Raw genomic sequence first — 21,458 nt, forward strand, 5'->3', positions numbered from 1 at the left:
TTGTTTTTATTGGATAGAGACAGAAATTGTGAGGAAAGGGAGAGACAAATAGGGAAAGAGAAAGGATGAAGAAAACAGCATAACACTTATGCAAACAGATTCTCTTGCCTGAGGCTCCTAGGTTCTGGGTTCAATTCCCAGCACAACCGTTGGTGATGCTTCTGCTGTGCAGAAACTTTTCGATTTGATGTAGTCCCATTACTTCATCTTTGTTTTTTGTTTTCCTAGCAAATGGATTTGAGTAATTGAAGACTCCTATAAAACTTAGATTGAAATGAGTTTTTCCAATGTTATCCTTAGGAAGGATGGCAGAAAGGGAGTGGGGGAGGTGAAGGGCCTTTGAGGACAGGATGATGGGCCTAAGATGGGAGTGAGAGTGCTTTACAGACATTCATCTTGGTAAGATGAGAAACTCTACCCATGGACCAATAACTGTACTATAAGCCATTAACCTCTCAATAAAAGATACAATAAAGGGGGAAAATGTAAAGCATAAAAGAAAAGAATCTAGCTTCAGTTTTTCCTTGATGGATATCTAGAAATCATATCCATCAAGGAAAAACTGAAGCTAGATTCTTTTCTTTTATGCATCACATACTATTCAGTTCCTACAAAAATAGATTTTGGAATGATATTTTGAAACACTTTGCTATGTAGACTTGAATTCTCAACTTTTTTGATAAATTCATATTTAAAAGTGACTTTTCAGAGGGATGGGCGGTAGCACACCTAGTTGAATGCACACATAGTGCGAAGTGCAAGGACATAGGTTCAAGCCCCTGGCTCCCCACTTTCTAGGGGAGGGGGGTTCCTTTATAAGCCATGACCAGATCTGCAGGAGTCTATCTCTCTCTTCCTCTCTCTGTCTTCCCCTCCTCTCTCAATTTCTCTCTGTCCTGTTCAACAACAACAGCAGCAACAGCAATAACAGCAACAACAACGGTGGAGAAAAGATGGCCTCCCGGAGCAGTGGATTTGTAGTGCAGGAACCAGTAACCAACGATAACGCTGGAGGCAAAAAATAAACAAACAAATAAATAGTTTTCAGAAGAAGCCGTTTTCTGTTTAACCTCCTTAGTTTATCATAGTCTCTATAGCTTTACATTTGCCCTTTCAGACAGAAGTCTAACACAGAAGGAAATGACCTCATCTACGAAACAAGTCACCACGCCTAACCAAAATAGGACTATGTCTTCCAGTGGTAAAAACCAAAATCTTTAGCATCACAGCAAAGAAAAAAAAAAAAGAAAGAAAGAAAAGAAAACCACATCCTTTGTGTTTTATTATATATTGCTAATGTCAATACCTGAAAATACATGTACCCATATGGGAATGAGAGAAGCCATGAAAACTTCCTTTCATTTCTCCTTCCCTGTTGCAATGCTTCTCCTGATTTCTGGAGGTAAGACTATGTCCACATACTGTGGCATCCTGCTTTGGTGTAATTTGTTTGTCACATTATTTGAATATATATATACATATATATATATACATATATATATATACATATATATATATATATAGTTTGATTTCCAATATTTTAATGTTACATTGTCTTTGCTATCTAAAAGGCACGTTAGCTTTTGAAAACATTAACTTTATCTGATGGTCTTCATCAACTCAATCAGACATACAGAATAAAACTTTGAAGTGAAAAAACTGACAAAGTCACTGAATAGGGGATGGATAGAAAGTTAAGAATAGAGAGATAGAGAGATAGAGAGAGAGAGAGACAGACAGATGACTAATTTAGTAGATGCCCCAATCAGACAAATATAATTGAAAAGTCATAGCTCTCATACAAGTTGTGAAACTTTTGGTTTCAGAATGTGTTTGTGAGTATCCAGATCTAGTGAAGATGAAAGCAATAACATCAGTATAAAATAGTCTATGGATAGATGACGAAAATAGCAGATAGATATATTCTCTGATATTCAACAAAACTTCTAATTAAGCATAGCAGTATTCTTGGTGCTTGCAAATATTAGTTCCTCATCTGAAGTATCTTAGTTATGAGTCCTATTTTACATTTGAGAAAACTAAAGCAGCACTGCTCCACCAGTCCTGAAACTTCCCCTTGCAGGTGGGAACCAAGGACTTTCACAGGGCTCCTCAGGCGTAATACTGTGTGTACACCATGAGGTGTGTCACCACCCAGGCTCCACTCAAAGCATTTCTACAGGGAAAGAAGTCCTACTTTACGAAAATAGTCTTCATAGTGAAAAGAATATGATAATAACATGATGTGAAAATGGATTAGAATGCTATTTTGCAATTTATGGTTTGTATGGACTTGGGCAAGTTAATTGCCATATATAACCTTCTTTGTTGATAAATAGGAATAATAATGCCACTTACCAGTATAGTAAACATCAGAATTAGTGCTTGAAACTAACTAATCACAGATAAGTTCATTATGATGGCTGCTATCTATGTTTGTTTATTTCAATCTAATATATGAAAGTATCATTCCAAATAATAATTTCATTGTAGAACATTGTGAGGATTTTAAGACCAGTAAGGTAGTGTCTAACCTGAAATAATAACAGGAAGTGACATTTCACAGGAGAGGAATACACTAGGAGTGACAAATGAGAATGGGATTTCTCCCCCTCTTCTCCATGTGATGTTGGGTCTTAAATAATGTGTTTCTTAAATTTTAAGAATACTTGGGAGTCCAGCAGTAGTGCAGTGGGTTAAGTGCATGTGCAGCAAAGCGCAAGGACCAGTGTAAGGATCCTGGTTTGAGCCCCCAGCTCCCTATCTTCACAAGCAGTGAAGCAGGTCTGCAGGGGTCTTTCTCTCCCCCTCTCTGTCTTCTTCTCCTCTCACCATTTCTTTCTGTCCTATCCAACAACGACATCAATAACAACAACAATAATAACTACAACAATAAAACAACAAGGGCAACAAAAGGGAATAAATAAAAAATATTTTTAAAAATTATTTAATAAAAAAAATTTAAGAAGACTTAATAGCCTACCACTTCCTCCTACCTGCCAAGCTGAGTATGGTGTAGACACATTGTTAAAGCTACACTATTTTTTGTGAAAAGAACATTACTACAGTTATCTAGAAAAGGGAATGAAAACTTGGAGCATTCTTAAGACCATAGTTTTGATGTTCTCTTTAGCACTATTGAATTATAAGCTGTGTTTCAGCTACTGTCTTGGTCCAACAATGTGGGTAATTTTCATCATTGTGTTTGATGTTCCACAAGAATCTGGGCCTACGGGGGTCTTCATTTAAACCTGGATATCATCCAGAAATTCAGGTTTGTGAGTGTTCACAACTACTACATTGTTATCAGTGAGAGTTCAGGTGTGATATGTGGCTAGGGTCCTCTCTGAGTCTACATACTGATAGTTCTGTGCAAGTTCTGGGGCTCTGAACCTGGCAGGGAACAGATTCTGACAGGCTGAACCAGGTAGCAACCTACAGGGTCTGTTGTGTAAACTGAATTCCAATATAGTTGAATACATTCCAGTTCCAACCAGCTTCTGTGGGTGATCTGGGAGAAGTGCTCCTTTTGCTCACCAGAGGAATTTTAAATGCCTATCTCACACTGTTGTAGATTTGTGGGCATAGGGAACAAAATTATTGGCTCCCAGCAAAATGGGAGCCAATAAAGAGGGAACGTTCCTTTAATGCATTCTCAAGGTATATTATAATGGAGACTGAATTCCAATATGACTGTATACAACAAGCTCCCATGAGTAGGTACAGAAAACTGTCACTATGACTCACTCTCCCTCTTTACAAGGTTCAAACTCCTCTTTCACATTGCAAGTTGTAGGAATAAGATTAGGGTGTCAGAAATTCATCATAACCTGCTTTTTTTCCCTCTTAGCAAAACCAAAGTTCTGTGCCTTTTATAACTCTCATTTTTGAGGTTTATTGTCCAACATCTTCTTGGGAGAAGGCATTTTTCTGGGGCCCAGTTTCTCATTGTTGGCATTTTCATTTCTTGTTATAGAATCTCTGTTTATATGCATGTTCTTTCATGCATTATTGCCGCTTTGCTGTCATGCCAAGTGCAGTGATAGACAAGCTCAATCTATTTGACTATCTTCAGGTTTATTTTTCTTTATAAATTACTTGGGCTCTTGAGAAACAAGAGTTCTTCAGTCACTTGAAGAACCTCAATGCCCAGAATTCACTTCATATATGTATTTCACTAATCTGAGTATATAAAGGCAAGACAGCATTGTAATTCCATATCTTCAACCAACAAGAAATTTGGCCTTGACTAAGAAAACTTAGTAGAAACATCCCAACAGAAACAACAGAATTTCAGAGACCGTGTCTCCTCGTGAGCTCTCTGTATACATTTGAAATACCTGGACTAGGGCTGATTATACAAAAGAAAAAAAAAAGTCTTTTTAGGCATTAATATGCATACACACCTTTACGAACTCAGGTATATATTAAGTAATTTTCATTTGTCAATAGAATAAACTAAAACGTATCTCACTCTTCCGGTCTCTAATTCAGAGGGTGGAAAATAGTCCTTATTCACACTTAAAAGCAGTGAGATGTTAGGGACCAGAGTCTTGCCAATAACACTACAACAGGGGTCACCTCCTTCTAGTTCTCTAGTCTAGTCTCACAAATCAACCCCAAAATCTCTCTGGGAACCATCTGCATCAAAATTTTGGGGCGTGCCTACTGAAAAAATACAGGTCACCAGATTTCACTCTGTAGTATGCTAGATCAGAATCCCTTAGGGGTGACAATAGTAAAGTATTTTAAATAAAGATTAAATTGTTTTAAATAAGTGATAATTATAAAATTGAAGTTAAAGAGTCATTATTTCAAGAGTGAAGCATTTCTATACATTTAACATTTTTGCCCTAGTAATCCCAGAAAGAGAGAAGTAAATTTAGAACTATGGCAGAAAAAAATAATAATTTAGAAGCCTAGTGTTATAGAGATATTCATTTGTAACTAAACTTACCTCAAAACTGAGTACTAAATTAATTATAAGAAAGCACTATCAAATGTGTGAGTGTTATAAGAAACAAAATCATAGACAAGAAAGTTACAGAGAGAAAAAAAAAAAAAAAAGCACTAAGCCCATCACTGTTCAGATCACTTTGGTCTACCTTTCCAAATCAAATTCCTGTCTAGCTACTTATATTAAGTCTATGCAAAATTTCTCTATGCAGAGCATGACTAGGTAAGATAGGATCTCATTCAGTATCACTTTCAGTTTTTCCAGAATCCTGTGATGGAATTCTAGGAGGAAATATAGTAAAGCCTCATGAAAAACCCTACATGGCCCTAATTAAAGGGCTGAAAATTTGTGCAGGTGCTTTGATCCAAGAAAACTGGGTACTGACAGCTGCTCACTGTGACTTGTAAGTAATTCTAAGTTCTGTTCTTGCTCGAGGCAATTTTGGGGTAGGGACAAAGGAGTGATAAAGGTAATACTTGACACAGAGTGACAGGTCGCCCAGCAGAGTGCATATGCTACCATGTGCAAGGACTGAGAGTCACGTTCCCACTCCCCCACTTGCAGAGGGGAAGTTTCACAGAGGTGGAAGAGTGCTAGAGGTGTCTCTCCTTTCTCTCCTTCTCTCCCCTCCGTCTCTATCTTTCTGTCACTGTCTTTCGAAAACAAAGGGAAACAATGGCCCTTGGAAATAGTGGAGTTGTACAGGCATAGACAGAGTCCCAGTCACAATGCTGGTAGCAGGGAAAAAAACAAAAACAAAAACTTCTGAGATTAGGGAAATAGCATAACAATTATGCAAAAGATTTTCCTGCCTGAGACTCCAAGGTTCCAGGATTGATCCCAGCACCACCACAGGCCAGAGCTGAACAGTGCTCTGGTAAAATAACAGAAATGAATGAATACTTAAATAAATATAAAATTAAAATGACTCGGAAATCCAAAGCCAAAATGAGATAGGAATAGAGAGCTGAGAAAATGCATTTGGTGTTATGTTTGTTGTGATATTTATCTCAATAAGCAAAGGACAGAGCCTATAGAATACAATTAAATTATAAAACCATCTTCTCATATTTTTAATTGTTCACTCTGAATAACAATACTGCCATAATTTTTAATAACAAGAAAAGTTAATGTATAAAGCTCATACAACTTCTGTTAACATTTTGTTATATATATATATTTTTTTTTACTTTACAAAACTTTTTCCTTTTTTAAAAAATTATCTTTATTTACTGGATAGAGACAGCCAGAAATCAAAAGAACAGGGAGAGATAGAGAGGGAGAGAGACAGAGAGACACCTGCAGCACTGCTTCACCACTCGCAAAGCTTTCCCCCTGCAGATGGGACCAGGGGACTCAAACCTGGGTCCTTGCAAATTATAACATGTGCTCTCAACCAGGTGGGCTTCCACCAGGCCCCACATTTTGTTATATTTCATTGCAGACTTTTCTGTAAGGATATTTACACAGTTAGACAAACTGGAAATACTGATTTACTATTACCATAGATTCAACATTTTTCCCATGTTGCTACATATTAGACTGAGCCACAGGAAATGACTAGGCTTTGACTATTAGACCTTAAGAACAGCAATTTCCCATCATTCAGACTAGTTTGTTTCCTAATTTGAGTTAAGAATCAGAATGCTAGTGCAAGGACCAGTGTACAGATCCCAGTTCGAGCCCCTAGCTCCCCACCTGCAGGGGAGTCACTTCATAGGTGGTGAAGCAGGTCTGCAGGTGTCTGTCTTTCTCTCCCCCTCTCTGTCTTCCCCTCCTCTCTCCATGTCTCTCTGTCCTATCCAATAACTACAATAATAAAACAACAAGAGCAACAAAAGGGAATAAATAAATAAATATTTTTTTAAAAAAAGAATCAGAATGCTGGGACCTGGAGGTGGCACAGCTGGTTGAGAGCACACTAGCAAGGATGCAGGTTTGAGCCCCCGCTACCCCCCTGCAGGGGGGAAACCTTCACGAGTGTCGAAGCAGGGCTGCAGGTGTCTATCTTGGTCTCTCCCTCACTGTCTTCCCCTTCCTCTCTCAATTTCTCTCTGTCCTATCAAAATGAAATAATTGGTCCGGGAGGTGGCACAGTGGTAAAGCTTTGGACTCTCAAGCGTGAGGTCCCGAGTTCGATCACCGGCAGCACATGTGCCAGAATGATGTCTGGTTCTTTCTCTCTCCTCCTATGTTTCTCATAAACAAATAAAATCTTTTGTTAAAAAATAAATTTTAAAGGAAAAAAATGGCCACCAGGAACCATGGATTTATAGTGCCAGCACCAAGTTCCAAGTATAACCCTGGTGGCAATAAAAAAAATAAATAAAATTTTATGGTGTATAGCACTAAAGTAACTACAACAATAAAACAATGGGTGGGGGGAGACAGCATAATGGTTATGCAAACAGACTCTCATGCCTGAGGCTTCAAAGTCCCAGGTTCAATCCCTCGCTCCACCATAAACCAGAGAGCTCTGGTTAAAAAAAAAAGTAAATCAAGACTGAAGGCCCATAAAATAACTCACTTGGGTGGTACCCAAGTTACCTCACTGAAGGAAACTCTGCCTTTGTGTCTCTGAGGGAAAAAAAGTTTAAGATTGATTTTTTTTTTTTTTTTTTTTAGTCTTACCTACTAAAAAGCTCTACTTCTGCTGGCTCCTGTCATGTTTTAAGAGCTAAGCAAGGTACACTATTTCCCTGAAACACAGTAAACAAACCTACTATTTCTGCTCCAGCCCTGGGGCTTATTCTCTTGGTTCTTGGGTTCAGCTGCCTCTTTTAGGTGTTGAGTCTACAAATCCAAAGCAGATGGGGAAAGTGGCAGGTCCCCTCTCCACCCCAGCAACAGCTCTCTGGTCAGCACCAAATCATACTTATACAAGCTATTGAATTGCAAGCTCCTGCCTCAGCCAAAAGGCATGGGGTGGCCTTCCTGCTGTTTTTGCCTTGAAACTATGTAGTGAAATTGAAGTAATTCGTGGTCACACAACATCTTGGGAGTTTTAAGAGATACAGTCAACTAAACACCAAAGGAAAGTTTCATAAACCACCACCCCCCACCCCTGCTGTCTCTCTGTGTTGGGGTATAAATAAGCTATTTCTAAAAACCCAGGTGAGATGTGAATACACTGAGTTCATTCATGGCTTAATTTCTTCCATTCTTCACAGAAACTATCACTTGTCCTTGTCTTTTATCCAGGAAGGGCACACCTCAAGTTATTCTTGGAGCCCACTCTACAACCCATAAAGAGAAATCTGACCAAGTGTTTGCCATTGAAAAGGCGATTCCCTACCCGTGCTATGATCCACATACATTCGAAGGAGATCTTCAACTTCTTCTGGTAGGATTTTGAAATGGTCAGTTTTTGAAAGAGTTTTACCCACGGGGCCTCACAGTCCCGGCTATCTAACATCAGAGTGGATGTATGAGAAGCATGGCGGGAACTCAGCTATAGTGTCTGATATGCTCCCACTTGAAACTCAGTTTGTGTCAGCAAACCTGGACAGAAGTCCTACAGTGGTAAGACCTGAAAATTGACAGTGGTGACGCCAAAAAGAACACACCTACCCACCTGGGGGCGGGGGGTATTGTACCTTGCTGAACAAGAGCTAACATTTACTGTGAGGATCCCTGGGGTGGCTCAGTCGGGTGAGGAAGACGTTTTGGGGAGCAGAGTTCACTGAGGAAGAAGTATACTTGGAATTGTGTCTTGTTAAAAAGTGGGGTAATTTTATTTCCTGAAGAGACTGGAAACTATAGTATTTTTCCCAAGGTCACTGATATGGCTTGACTATTATTTATACAATTATCTGTCTATCTAACTATCTATCTTTTTGCCCATTTTTTCCCCTATGATCCTGCATTCTTTTCCTTTCCTTTCTTTTTTTTTTAATTTTTTAATTATTTATTTATTTTATTTATTCCCTTTGTTGCCCTTGTTGTTTTATTGTTGTAGTTATTATTGTTGTTGTCATTGTTGGATAGGACAGAGAGAAATGGAGAGAGGAGGGGAAGACAGAGAGGAGGAGAGAAAGATAGACACCTGCAGACCTGCTTCACCACCTGTGAAGCGACTCCCCTGCAGGTGGGGAGCCGGGGCTCGAACCGGGATCCTTATGCCGGTCCTTGTGCTTTGCGCCACCTGCGCTTAACCCGCTGTGCTACAGCCCAACTCCCTCCTTTCCTTTCATTTCCTTTCCTTGCCTTTCTTTGCCTTGCCTTGCCTTGCCTTTCTTTTCTTTTTTGGTCTCCAGGGTTATTGCTGAGGCTCGGTACCTGCACTACAAATCCACTGCTCCTGGAGGCTATTTTTTTCCCTTTTGTTGCCCTAGTTTTTTATTATTGTTATTATTGTTGATGTTATTGCTGTCGATGTTGGATAGGACAGAGAGAAATGGAGAGAGGAGGGGAAGACAGAGAGAGGGAGAGAAAGACACCTGCCGACCTGCTTCACCCCTTGTGAAGCCACACCTGAGCCGAGGGCTCGAACCGGCATCCTTGCTCAGGTCCCTATTCTTTGCGTCATGTGCCCTTAACCCAATGCGCTACCGCCCGGCTCCCCTTCTCTTCCTTTCTAAGTCATGCCTATATCTATTGCTACTTCCAAATGTCCTCCCTTCTTTTCCTCTTCTCGCTCCGAGTCTTAATGGAATTAGAGTTCAGAACCCTATGGTCATCTTCCTAGCATTCCTCCCCCACTGGGAAAGTGGACAACAAGAATTACTTGGGAGGCGCAGAAGGTGGGAGATCTGGCTTCTGTAATTGTGTCTCCACTGGACGTGGACACTGGCAGGTGAAACTTGTACTCACACCAATTTCCATGGCCATTCTCTGATATACTTACTTCACACAGACTTTGTTTCCACCATTGAAGATAAACTCTACCAAACAGTATTTTTCTTTATAATTTTACATTCTCTAACATCTGGTACCATGCTTAGTTCCTAGTAAGCCCACAGTAACTTTTTCCTGACTGACACTGAGTTATGGATAGGGTAAAGTCAGGCAGTGGCAAAGAAGGAAAGAGATCCAAAAATAAGTAGAAGAAATTAGATCTCCTGGTGTATTGCACCAAAGTAAAAGACTCTGGGGTGGGTAGGGGGAGGTTCAGGTCCTGGAACAGGATGACAGAGGAGGACCTAGTGGGGGTTGTATTTTTATGTGGAAAACTGGGAAATGTTAGGCATGGGCAAACTACTGTATTTACTGTCAACTGAAAAAACAATCCCTCAATAAAGACATTTTAAAATGAAAAGAAATTATATCTCCTATCCTATAAAAACTAACAAAACCCTTACTATTAGAAGGAGGTGGGATGAGTGAGGGCCCTTGGTCTTGGAATTGGGTCAGAGAAGTCCCCCTCACCTCCCACTACGGACAATAGGTGATACTGCCAGAGAAACCCTAAAGAGGGGTCGTGACCTCAGTGTGGCTAAGCTTCAGGATTGAAATTGATGAGGTGGGCACCCTCCCTGGACATACTTGTCTAGGAGAGCACTTGAGAGGACCACTCCTCAAAGACTTGTTTCCCAGACTCCAGTTTTGATCCATTCGCTAAGCCCCAGCGTCCCTGTAACCTCTCCCTTCCTCCTTGCCCGCAGAAGCTGATGATAAGCGGGGGAGCCATGAGAAACCGTGAGAGAGAGACGTGGTACCTGATACTTGAAGTCATATTAAATAGAAACGCTTTCATTCATGACTCTGTCACAAACAATTCACAGGGAGCCCTGAGGAGGTGGGGACAGTTCCGTGTCACAAATCAGGCCCAAGAGCGATGTAAAATGACAGTGAGCGCTTCTGCTGCACTTCTGTGTGTGTGTTAGCAAAGGCTACAGCACCGACACCTCCTGTACTTTCAAACTGACATTGAGACCAAAAAAAAAAAAAGAAAAAGATCAGAATTATAATCCTCTACCATCCACTTAACTGTGATCGCATATCAATAGTACTTAGACATGGTCAGACTGCCCTTAATATTTTAGAAAGAGAACTATTGGACTGGGAAGACAGCATAATGGTTATTTTGCACACAGACTCTCATGACTGAGGCCCCTAGGTTCCAAGTTCAATCCCCGGAACCACCATAAACCAGAGCTGAGCAGTGCTCTGGTCTTTTTCTCTGTATCTCTCCCACTAAATAAATTAATAAATAAATAATTTTTAAAGGAAATTACTATACCAAGATAAAAGCTTGTGAATGAAATTAAAGGACATTAATAAGCATGAAAGGCAGATGCACCTCAGACTGCGCAGATGTAGGGAAGTCTCGTTTCCACTAACACAGAGAAAGAGAACACTGGCCCCACCCCCACCATCCTATCCTACTTACGATACCAGAAGTTCAGGTTTACAACTTCTGTTGCTATAGTGCCAGTCAATTCACAAGCCTAGGACAACCCGAATCAAGTAATAACCGATGTCTCCACTACAACTTTTCAGTCATGGGGCTGTCTGCTAGAACTCAGATAGCTGCGTTAGCTGATTTGTAGAGACCAGTTGCTTTCAGAGTAGGGTAGCCATAGATGAATACAACGGGACTCACGCAGCAAAACATAAGCGAAAACGTACCCTGCACTGCACTTTGGGAAAAAAATCAGCTAGGACTTTCCTTCAAATTCCTTGTCAGGACATAGTAGATAGGCAAGACATAATCCAATCAGAGCTATTTCCTGGGGGTTTGCTATCATTGCCCTCACCTAAAATTGCATTTTCTGTCTCTTTTCTAGCTGAAGGGTAAAGCAAAAATAAACAAAGCTGTAAGATTACTTCCGCTGCCCAAGTCACACGATGATGTCAAGCCCAAAACCAATTGTCAGGTAGCAGGATGGGGAGGCACCAAGAGCAACTCGTGTGACTTTTCAAATATCTTGAGAGAAGTCAATGTCACGGTGATAGACAGAAGAACCTGCAATGATGCAAAGCACTATGATTTTCAGCCAATTGTGGGTAACAGCATGATCTGTGCTGGTGGTAGGAATGGTGAAGATGACTCATGTGAAGTAAGTCAATTTTAGGGCTTAACCATTTTTTACTATAAGAAATATGGCTCAGGGAGTTGGGCGGTAGTGCGGCGGGTTAAGCGCAGGTGGCGCAAAGCCCAAGGACCCGGCTTAAGGATCCAGGTTCGAGCCCCAGCTCCCCACCTGCAGGGGAGTCACCTTCACAGGTGGTGAAGCAGGTCTGCAAGTGTCTGCAAGTGTCTCTCTTCCTCTGTATCTCCCCCTTCTCTCTCAATTTCTCTCTGTCTCTATTCAATAACAAATAAATAAATAAATAAAAAGATCGATAAAGAAATACAGCTCAATAGAGGGCCTAGGAAGAACTCTAGGAAAACAGCTACTATTATTTTTTATGAACAGGGTCTGCAAGGATTACCGTATAGAATACCCTGTGCTCTTTTGTCCCAAGTTAAATCTTCTATTCAGGGAACACTTCCTCCTCACAAGTGATAGGTTTCAGAACGCCATGTAACTGACACTTATATGTGTTCTCCAGTCCCCTCTAAAATTAACATGTGAGCTGAGAGATCACCCGGTAGAGCACGAGCCTGGTCATGGTCAAGACCCCGGATGTTAGCTCCATGCACCTGGGAGCACCACGAATGGCCCAGCAGCTCCATGGACGGCAATGCAGAGCTGTAGGGTCTCTCTTCTCTCTTTCTAGCTCTCTGTCTCTCCTCTGTGTGCTCTCCTCTCAAAAGGAAAAAAAAAAAAAGAAAGGAAAGGAGGAAAGAATGAACAAAGGACATGAAAAATAAATAAAGGAAGGAAGGAAGGGAGGGAGAGAATCCACCTTCTGCACCCCATAATGATCCTGGGTCCATATTCCCAGAGGGGTAAAGAATAGGAAAGCTATCAGGGGAGGAAATGGGATAGGGAACTCTGGTAGTGGGAATTGTGTGGATTGTACCCCTCTTATCCTATGGTCTTGTCAGTACTTTTTATTTTATAAATAAAATTAAAAAAAAAAAAAAAAAAGAAGTAGGGAGGAAGGATTTTATGACCTAGGAGATTGCTCAGTAGTATAGCACATACTAGTCAGAGTTCATTCCTCATGCGGACTTTTTAAAAAAAGCATGAAAACTGACATCAAGATAGATATATATATCTAGCCATTAAGCCTCATATAATCCCGTGAGTTATAAGTGATCATCAACTGTGTTTACATATTGCAGATTAAGACATAGAAAGTTACTTAGCTCCCCCAAGCGAAATTGCTTGACTGTCAGTGGAATGAGCCTGAACTTAGAGATAGGTGGATTCCCAGTTCCCACATTAATCTAATTCTAAAGGTACCAGAGTCCAGACCCTGTAGGGTTTGTAAAGCCAGAGAGAATGTGAAATGGGGGCTGAAAAACCTAACTTTAAAGGGAAAATCCTTTAAAGTTATGGAAATACTACAAATGACCTTTTGTTTGAGACTCAGTGTAATCATTCAGAGAAATGAAAAAGACTCAGGATCATCTCAGGGGCCAGGCAGTGACACAGCTGGGTTAGCACTCACATTACAGTGCACAAGGACCCAGGTTCAAGCCCCTGATCCCCACCTGCAGGGAGGAAGTTTCACCAATGGCAAAGCAGTGCTGCAGGAGTCTAGCTGTCTCTCTCCCTCTCTATTTCTCCCTCCCCTCTCAATTTCTTTCCGTCTGTATCCAATAATCAATAAATAATAGATTTAAGATAATCTTACATCCCCAATAAAAATCATTTGAAAAAATTAAAAATAAGTTAAATTTTTACTCTCTTTCTAGCCATGAAGAGGCCTAGAAAAGGAAAAAAGAAAGAAAGATAATTCAAAATGGGACCAGGGAAATAGCATAATGGTTATACAGAAGACTACCATGTCTGACTTGGATATCCCAGGTTCAGTCCCTGGCGCTACCATAAGTTAAAGCTGAGCTGTGGTCTGGTAAAAAAAATAATAATAAATAATAATAATATAATAATCATATAGTCTCAAACCTTCTAATTTTTTTTTTTTACCAGAGCACTGCTCAGCTCTGATTTATGCTGGTGCAGGGGATTGAACCTGGGACTTCAGAGCTTCAGGCATGAGAGTCAGTTTGCATAACCATTATGCTATCTACCCTGTCCCCTTCTAGTAATCTCTTACTCAGTTGTTTCCATTAATACCCATTAGCTAGGAGTAGTCTGGAAGAGATCATTATTTTTCACTGTTGAAGGTCTCCTTTGTTACACTTTGGTGAAATGAGTCTGCATATGTTCTCCAGAATTACCTTTTACAAAAGATAAATGATTGGAAAAGATAAACTAAAACTCATCTGTGTTCATTTGTTTTCTGATAATAGACAACAACTATATTGTAAACCACTAACAACCCCCACCCCCAGAAAGAAAAAAAAAGGAAAAAAGGATAGTACCTGAAATCTAATGCCATAACATGTTGTTATATAATGTTATGAAACAATTACTGCAACACTTCCTAAAGATAGATACTAGATTAGACTTTAAACTGGGGAGGAGAGAAGCTCTGTGTGAGTGAATAAATGTATAAATAAGGTTACAAGTAAATACCTTTGGAAATCATTTTCATTTCAAACATCTGATTTTTCTCTGCCAGGGGGATTCTGGAAGTCCTCTGATATGTGATATGGAGTTCAGAGGTGTCACTTCCTTTGGGAAGTGTGGTAACTCCCAGAAGCCTGGTGTCTACATTCTCCTTACAAACAAATATGTCAACTGGATAAAGAAAACCATTGCAGGAGCCATCTGACATTCCTTCTTCAAAGCAGAGAACTGAGGCAACCACCTGCAGATATCAAGCACTTGACCAGTACAAAGCACCACCACAAACCCTCCTAACCTTGGGGACAAGGGAAACCCAGCCAGAAACAAAATCAGCAAGGACAGAAGCAGTTTCTTGCCAGCAGCCTTCCATGATTAGCTACAGCTACGTCATCACTTATCCTCATCCACAGTGAGAACTAGCCCTTGAGGAGAGAACAAAAATTTCCTGTTAAGTGACTCTTTGAGTAGTTCAGAAATTAAAAGCTGTCATTCATGTGTGAGTGCTTGTTCAAAAGAACTCAGCCCCAAGAAAAGTTTGACTCTTCCTTCTTGCAAATGAAGTTCTGGGAAATCTTGGAATTCAGAGTCTGATACACTGTTTAATGTGAAGCTGGGTGAGGGAATAAATGGAGATTTTTTTTCACTTATTCCTTGAGTGTCTTTTTGTTATCTCAATATATTTCATTACAAAAACAATGAGAAAGACTCTTAGGGTTAGGGTTAGGGTTAGGGTTAGGGTTAGGGTTAGGGTTAAAAAATATAAGAAAAAAAAGAGAAAAAACAATGAGAAAGAGTCAGTGTGTGCATTAAATATTTGTAAATTTTTAATTTGAGGATAAGGGTAGCTCACATAGAACATGTTAAGTAAGTCAGATATACATTTCCTGTCAAAGGTGATTTTGTTTTATTTGTTTGTTTTGTGGACTGGGCTTTGTCGCTGATGTCCTTGCTCAAAACTTTATCTCTTTTCTCTTCGGAAGTTAAAGCAGCCTTTGGACATAGACATCACTTTTATTTTATCTAACGAAGCATTTTTATAATACAAGTCATAATTGCAAGATTAAAGTTCCACATACCAACAGTACAGCTAGTATATTGATATGTATTTTGCTGCAACTATTCAGTTTTTACATGCAAGCACTAAAAATAACCCTGCAGTTCTTAATAAATGGTGATATATAATAAAGAAAAAAGTAACCATGTACTATTTGTATGTTGTCTTTTTGTTGTGGTACTTCTCCAATGAGTAGACTTACAATAAACTAATTTTCTAATAGCCCCAACTAATTTCTCATTTAAATCCTCAAATATTTCTTGAGAGTCCACCATATGCCAGACATTATGAGCAAGAAGGCATGAAGTCACTATATTCAAAGCACTTAAAGTCCATCAGACTTATATTAGAAGATAAGAAGGGATGGGGTAGATAGCATAATGCTTATGCAAACAGACTCATGCCTGAGGTTTAAGATCCAGGTTCAGTCCCCACTCCAGCACAAACCAGAACTGAGCAATGCTCTGGTTTAAAAAAAAAAAAAAAAAAAAAGGAGAAGAAGAAGAAGAAATTTTAAATAAAGGAACAGCTGCTTCTGATTCTGAAGGGCATATAGAACAGGGCTGTCTATGGCATAAAGTCACAAATATTTGCCGGGGCACACCTGGTTGAGCATACACATTACAGAGCACAAGGACCCAGGTTCGAGCACCCAGTTCTCACCAGCAGGGCTGATGCTTCATGTAGTGAAGCAGTACTGCAGGTGTCTCTCTCTTTCTCTCTCCTTCTCTATCTCCCCCTTTCCTCTCAATTTCCCTTTGTCTCTAGCAAAAATAAACAAAGATATTAAAAAGAAATATCTTCCAGCAGCTATCACAATTAGTCCTAAGGTCCTTTCTCGTGAGATCTGCCCAGTGTTTAGACAAAGCTATATAAATAGGGGGTTCCTGACTAAATGCCACAGTGACATAACAATGCAGAGAAAAGACCAATGGTAGACAAATGAAACAACAGCTCCATCACTAGGAAGTAGGAGGCTTCATCTCCATTTTCACATCTGTAAGCCAGGAGTGGTGACCAAAGGATTGGAATGGAAGTGTCCCTCGAATTTGAAATTAAGAATGATCTACTGTCCTAGCTCACGCTCCCTGCAAAAACTATTATTAAAATAACACTAATTAATTAAAAAGTGCTGGCAAGGATGTGGAGGAAAAAAAAACTCTCATACAATGCTTGAAGGAGTGTTGAAATTACATGATTAGTTTGAAAACAATCTGAAAGGTCCTCAACAGTTTATAAACTGTGTTAACCTATGAGCAACCCACAGCTAGGTATGAAATGAAGAGAAATGAAAATACAGGGACAGCTGGGCAGCGGTGCACCTGCTTAGGCACACACAGTACTATGCGCAAGGACAGACTCAGGGACTCAGGTTCAAGCCCCCTCCATCCTCTCTTCCTCTCTATTTCCCCATCTCCTCTCAAATTCTGTCTTACCGAATAAAATGGAAAAGGAAAAATAACCACCAGGAGTGGTAGATCCTGGAGGAGAAAGAGAGAGTGAAATTGCCCCCACAAAAGCTTTAATGTGAATGTGTGACAGGGTCCCCACTTCCTTAGCATAACTGACTCCATCTTGACCTGAAGCTGAACCTGTGCAACTGCTTTACTTGCCAACAAGAAGTAGATCTGAGTGTCCTGAAATTATTGATTAATTGCTGATGTTTCCATAACGGCTGTCCTGACTGCAGTAACAGACCGCCTTAACCACCGCATGTTTGGCTTCTGTAACCTAGCTGGCCTCCTGCACCTGCCCCTTTAATGGCTGTGCTACACTGAGCTCAGGACTGCATTCTGAGCTGCACTTCTAGCTGTTGAGTGTAGTCACCAGCCGGCTAAATAAAGACTCTCAAATTTGACTGAACTGGTCTCAGGTGGTCTCTGACATTTACCCCATAACAAATGTTTAGAGGGAGTCGGGCTGTAGTACAGCGGGTTAAGCGCAGGTGGCGCAAAGCACAAGGACTGGCATAAGGATCCCAGTTCGAACCCCAGCTCCCCACCTGCAGGGGAGTTGCTTCACAGGCGGTGAAGCAGGTCTGCAGGTGTCTGTCTTTCTCTCCCCCTCTCTGTCTTCCCCTCCTCTCTCCATTTCTCTCTGTCCTATCCAACAACGACGACAACAACAATAATAACTACAACAATAAAACAGCAAGGGCAACAAAAGGGAATAAATAAATAAAATAAAAAAATGTTTAGAGTAGCATTCTTCATGGTAACTAAAAAGGAACAAAGTTTCAGTGTCTTTCAACTGACGGATGGGTACATTGAACATGACATTCATGAAATATTCACTAGAATACTAAAACATAAAAAGACATGAAGTCTTGAGGGAGTCGGGCAGTGGAGTAGTGCAGCAGGGTAAGCACACATGGTGCAAAGCTCAAGGACCGGCATAAAGATCGGGGTTCAAGCCCCCAGCTCCCCACCTGCAGGGGAGTCGCTTCACAGGCAGTGAAGCAGGTCTGCAGGTGTCTGTCTTTCTCTCCCCCTCTCTGTCTTCCCCTCCTCTCTCCATTTCTTTCTGTCCTATCTAACAATGACGACATCAGTAATAACAACAATAATAACTACAACAACAATAAAAAATAACAAGGGAAACAAAAGGGAAAATAAATAAATAAATATAAAAAAATTTTAAAAAATATAAGTGAAGTCTTGATAAATTTTTTAATTGCTTTATTGGGGAATTAATGTTTTACATTTGACAATAAATACAATAGTTTGTACACTGATAAACTTTTCATAGAAACCTATATAGACATGGTAGAACATGGATGGACCTCAAAAGCCAATTATTCTGTCAGATAATAGTGCAATAAGTCCACTTTCCATTTTGCACATTGGTCCTCCAAGTCTGGACACAAGCCAGGACCCCCAAGTTTCAGCAAAGATCAGGCTGCATTGTTGAGTTTCGAGAGACCCCTTACCGCCTCAAAGAATCAGCTCCAGAAATTCCGCACCCCTCCCCAAACCCATCGTGCTCTTAATGGTGTCTGTTGGCATACACATATAGACCGTCTTTCATCTTTCCCCAATAAGGAAGAGAAAGTGACTCATTCTTCAGGAATCTCCCCAGTTTTGTGCTCTGGCTTCCATCAAAACTCCTTAAATGTAATGTTTATACCACAGTTTCTATTCTTCCATTCTCTCTTAAATTTCATTAAGACTTTTCCCTCATACTCTACAGAAAAAAAAATTGTATTAAAAAATTAATATAAATAGGAAATCCTGACCCCCAAAGTGTTTCAGGGTAATGAGGCCAGAGTGTCTCTCCCTCCCTTGCCCCACAGGGTCTAGTCGTCAAGGTAGTTCCACAAACAAGTGAGGAGGCTATGGTCTCAATCGAAAACGCTCATATAAAGACACTTGGGCCATTTGGCCAAAATAGCAAATCACTGACAAGCCAGGTTCTTTTATAAACTTTCTAAGGCTCTGCCTCCTCTTCCTTTCTAAGCCTCACCTACCTCCAGTTTTCTTCCCTTTTCTTTCCTCTAGGTAAGGAAAACAAAGGACCTGACTTCCTCCACTGGTGTTCTTCAATTATCTTTACTCTTAGTGACAGAGCCAAAAACAAAGGGTCTTGGTCACAAAAGTCCGAGATCCCAGTGGAACTGGTGTTCAAGGCCCTCTGGCCCTAATCTTGCCCCTAACAAAAGAACAGGGCTACCTAACAGTGATTTACAAACCAGATGACTTGATAGGATAAAGATTTACATACAGCCACCTCTTGCTTGTCTTTTGCTGCTACAAAAAATAATAACATAAGACCTACTGAATACCCCAACCCTGTTTATCCCCAAATCACCTTTCCAGCCCTTCCACTTTTCCATATAAATATTCTCTAGAACAAGGAAGAATGAGGTTTCTTTGAGCAAAACTCTAGCCTTCATTGCACCTTGGAATAAGAAAAAAGATTTTCCTTTATGCAAAAGTTGACGCAGCAAAGTCTGGCTTTCTGTGATACCAAAGTGTCAGGCTTCAAAATGGCTTCCCTTGAATGGATGGGTCTGCCCAAGGCAAGATGCCCACATTGGGCATCTTGTGGGGGGAGAGTGGGGAAAGGCATTCAAGTAGTACCAAGAAGTCTCCAGGAATTTTATATTATTATTACTGTTATTGTTGTTATTTTGTCTAGAGGTTAACTTTAACTGTGTCTTTCCTGCCACATTAACTACCCGACTTTGAGGCACTTTTCATTCTTCTACAAAGAAAATGTCTAATTACAGGGGCAAATAGCATAATGGTTATTCAAAGAGACTCTCATGTTTGAGGCTCTGAAGTCTCAGGTTTAATCCCCCATCCCACCATGAGCCAGAGTTGAAAGATACTCTGGTTAAAAATAAACAAACAAATAAATAAATAAATAAATATCACCCTTATGTGTACTCGTACTATCTGGGGGAAGGAAAAACAGTTCTCAACATTTCCTTCTAAGATCAAGTGTTTTCTGAAAAGAAGGCACAAGGGCTGAGGTCACCAGAGGGTTTCCTCTGGGGAGGGTTGAGTTAATATTAAACATCCTGGTAGCGTGTACAGACACAGATATGTGTGGTGATGAAGACCACATCCTCAGTCTAGAACAGAGTTAAGACATCTCTGATAGAAAGCATATTGAGTACTCTTCCTTCAAGGATTTGGTGAATCCTTCTCAGACGTTATCCCAGAATCAAGCAAAATCACGGTGATTGATCACCATTTGCCATTCTTAGCTAAGAAGAAAGGGAGCAAGAAAGAGAAAAAGGGAAGGAAGGAAGGAAGGATGGGTAGATAGAAGAAAGGGGGATGAAAGGGAAAGAAGGATGAAAGGGAGAAAGAAAGGAAGGAAGGAAGGAAAGAAGGAAGGGAGGGAGGGAGGAAGGAAGGAAGGAAGGAAGGAAGGAAGGGAAGAAGGAAGGAAGAGAACTGTTGTATGCTTTACATTGGGTTGTTCTAGCTCTCCCCCTGCCAAGAAAATTGGATCAGTCCTGCTAGTTTCGCGGGCCCGCTTGGCCCCGCCCCTAGGAACCCTGAGAGGGTTCCAGAGTTCCAGTGTTCCAGAGTGTTTGGCGCCGCCGCGGGGAAAGAGGCAGCAGAGTTCTGTTTGGTGATTAGTTTGGGTTAGTTTATGAATCGTTGTTCCTGAATAAAGAAATACAGCTTCCCTGCCCAGCCGTATGTCTCTGGTCGTCTCTGTTACCCGCCCGTGAAGCCAGCCCGGCCAGCTGGAGCCTCCGAATTTTAACAACAGAGAACAAAGAAAGAAGGGAAGAAGGAAGAAAGGAAGTAAGGAAGGAGGGAAGAAAGGGAAGAAGGAAGGAAGGGTGGACCAGAGGTAACTTTTATATGTATAAAAAATCAATCGGGGAAGCAGATTAAAGGGAAGGAGAAAGCCCTCTCTGTCACTCTCTGCCTTGACCTGCCTCTGACCTCACACCTGTCAGAGACTTTCAAGACATAATAGTTTTCCAAAGAGCAAGAAAAGGAAATTCCTGGCAGGTAGAAGCTTATAAATACTTCTTCCTCCTCTTCAACTAATCTTTGTTCTGCCAATCATTATGTAACTAGGAAGAAATGTGGTTGGTGACCAATTTTTATTTATTCATTTATTTATTTTTCCTTTTGTTGCCCTTGTTGTTTAACGTTATTGTGTTTATTGATGTCATTGTTGTAGGATAGGACAGAGAGAAATGGAGAGAGGAGAGGAAGACAGAGAGGGGCAGAGACAGACAGACACCTGCAGACCTGCTTCACCGCTTGTGAAGCAACTCCCCTGCAGGTGGGGAGCTGGGGCCTCAAACCAAGATCCTTATGCCAGTCCTTGCGCTTTGCACCACATGTGCTTAACCCACTGAGCCTCCGCTCGACTCCCGGTGACCACTTTTTAAGACCAAATTTTAAATAACTAATGTTAATATTGAAAGGACTGCCAGAGGATT

At 40.6% G+C, this 21,458-nt stretch overlaps 1 protein-coding gene across 1 annotated transcript; it reads left to right on the forward strand.

The window, feature by feature from the left end:
• The first annotated feature begins 923 nt into the window (after positions 1-923).
• On the forward strand, positions 924-14,692 carry LOC103109779 (granzyme A-like). Its single transcript, XM_007518894.2, has 5 exons — positions 924-1,402; positions 5,213-5,360; positions 8,159-8,300; positions 11,686-11,958; positions 14,540-14,692. The coding sequence occupies exons 1-5, from the start codon at positions 1,297-1,299 to the stop codon at positions 14,690-14,692; spliced, it is 822 nt and encodes a 273-aa protein (XP_007518956.2). The 5' UTR covers positions 924-1,296.
• Positions 14,693-21,458: the final 6,766 nt, after the last annotated feature.

Source organism: Erinaceus europaeus, chromosome 5 (assembly GCF_950295315.1).
Source record: "Erinaceus europaeus chromosome 5, mEriEur2.1, whole genome shotgun sequence".
Taxonomy (NCBI): Eukaryota; Metazoa; Chordata; class Mammalia; order Eulipotyphla; family Erinaceidae; genus Erinaceus; species Erinaceus europaeus.

Coding starts and splice junctions, on each gene's coding strand:
- LOC103109779 (XM_007518894.2), top strand. CDS start 1,297: ATGTCAATACCTGAAAATACATGTACCCATATGGGAATGAGAGAAGCC. Junction 5,361..8,158: donor ACAGCTGCTCACTGTGACTT/GTAAGTAATTCT, acceptor TCTTTTATCCAG/GAAGGGCACACCTCAAGTTA. Junction 11,959..14,539: donor GTGAAGATGACTCATGTGAA/GTAAGTCAATTT, acceptor TTTCTCTGCCAG/GGGGATTCTGGAAGTCCTCT.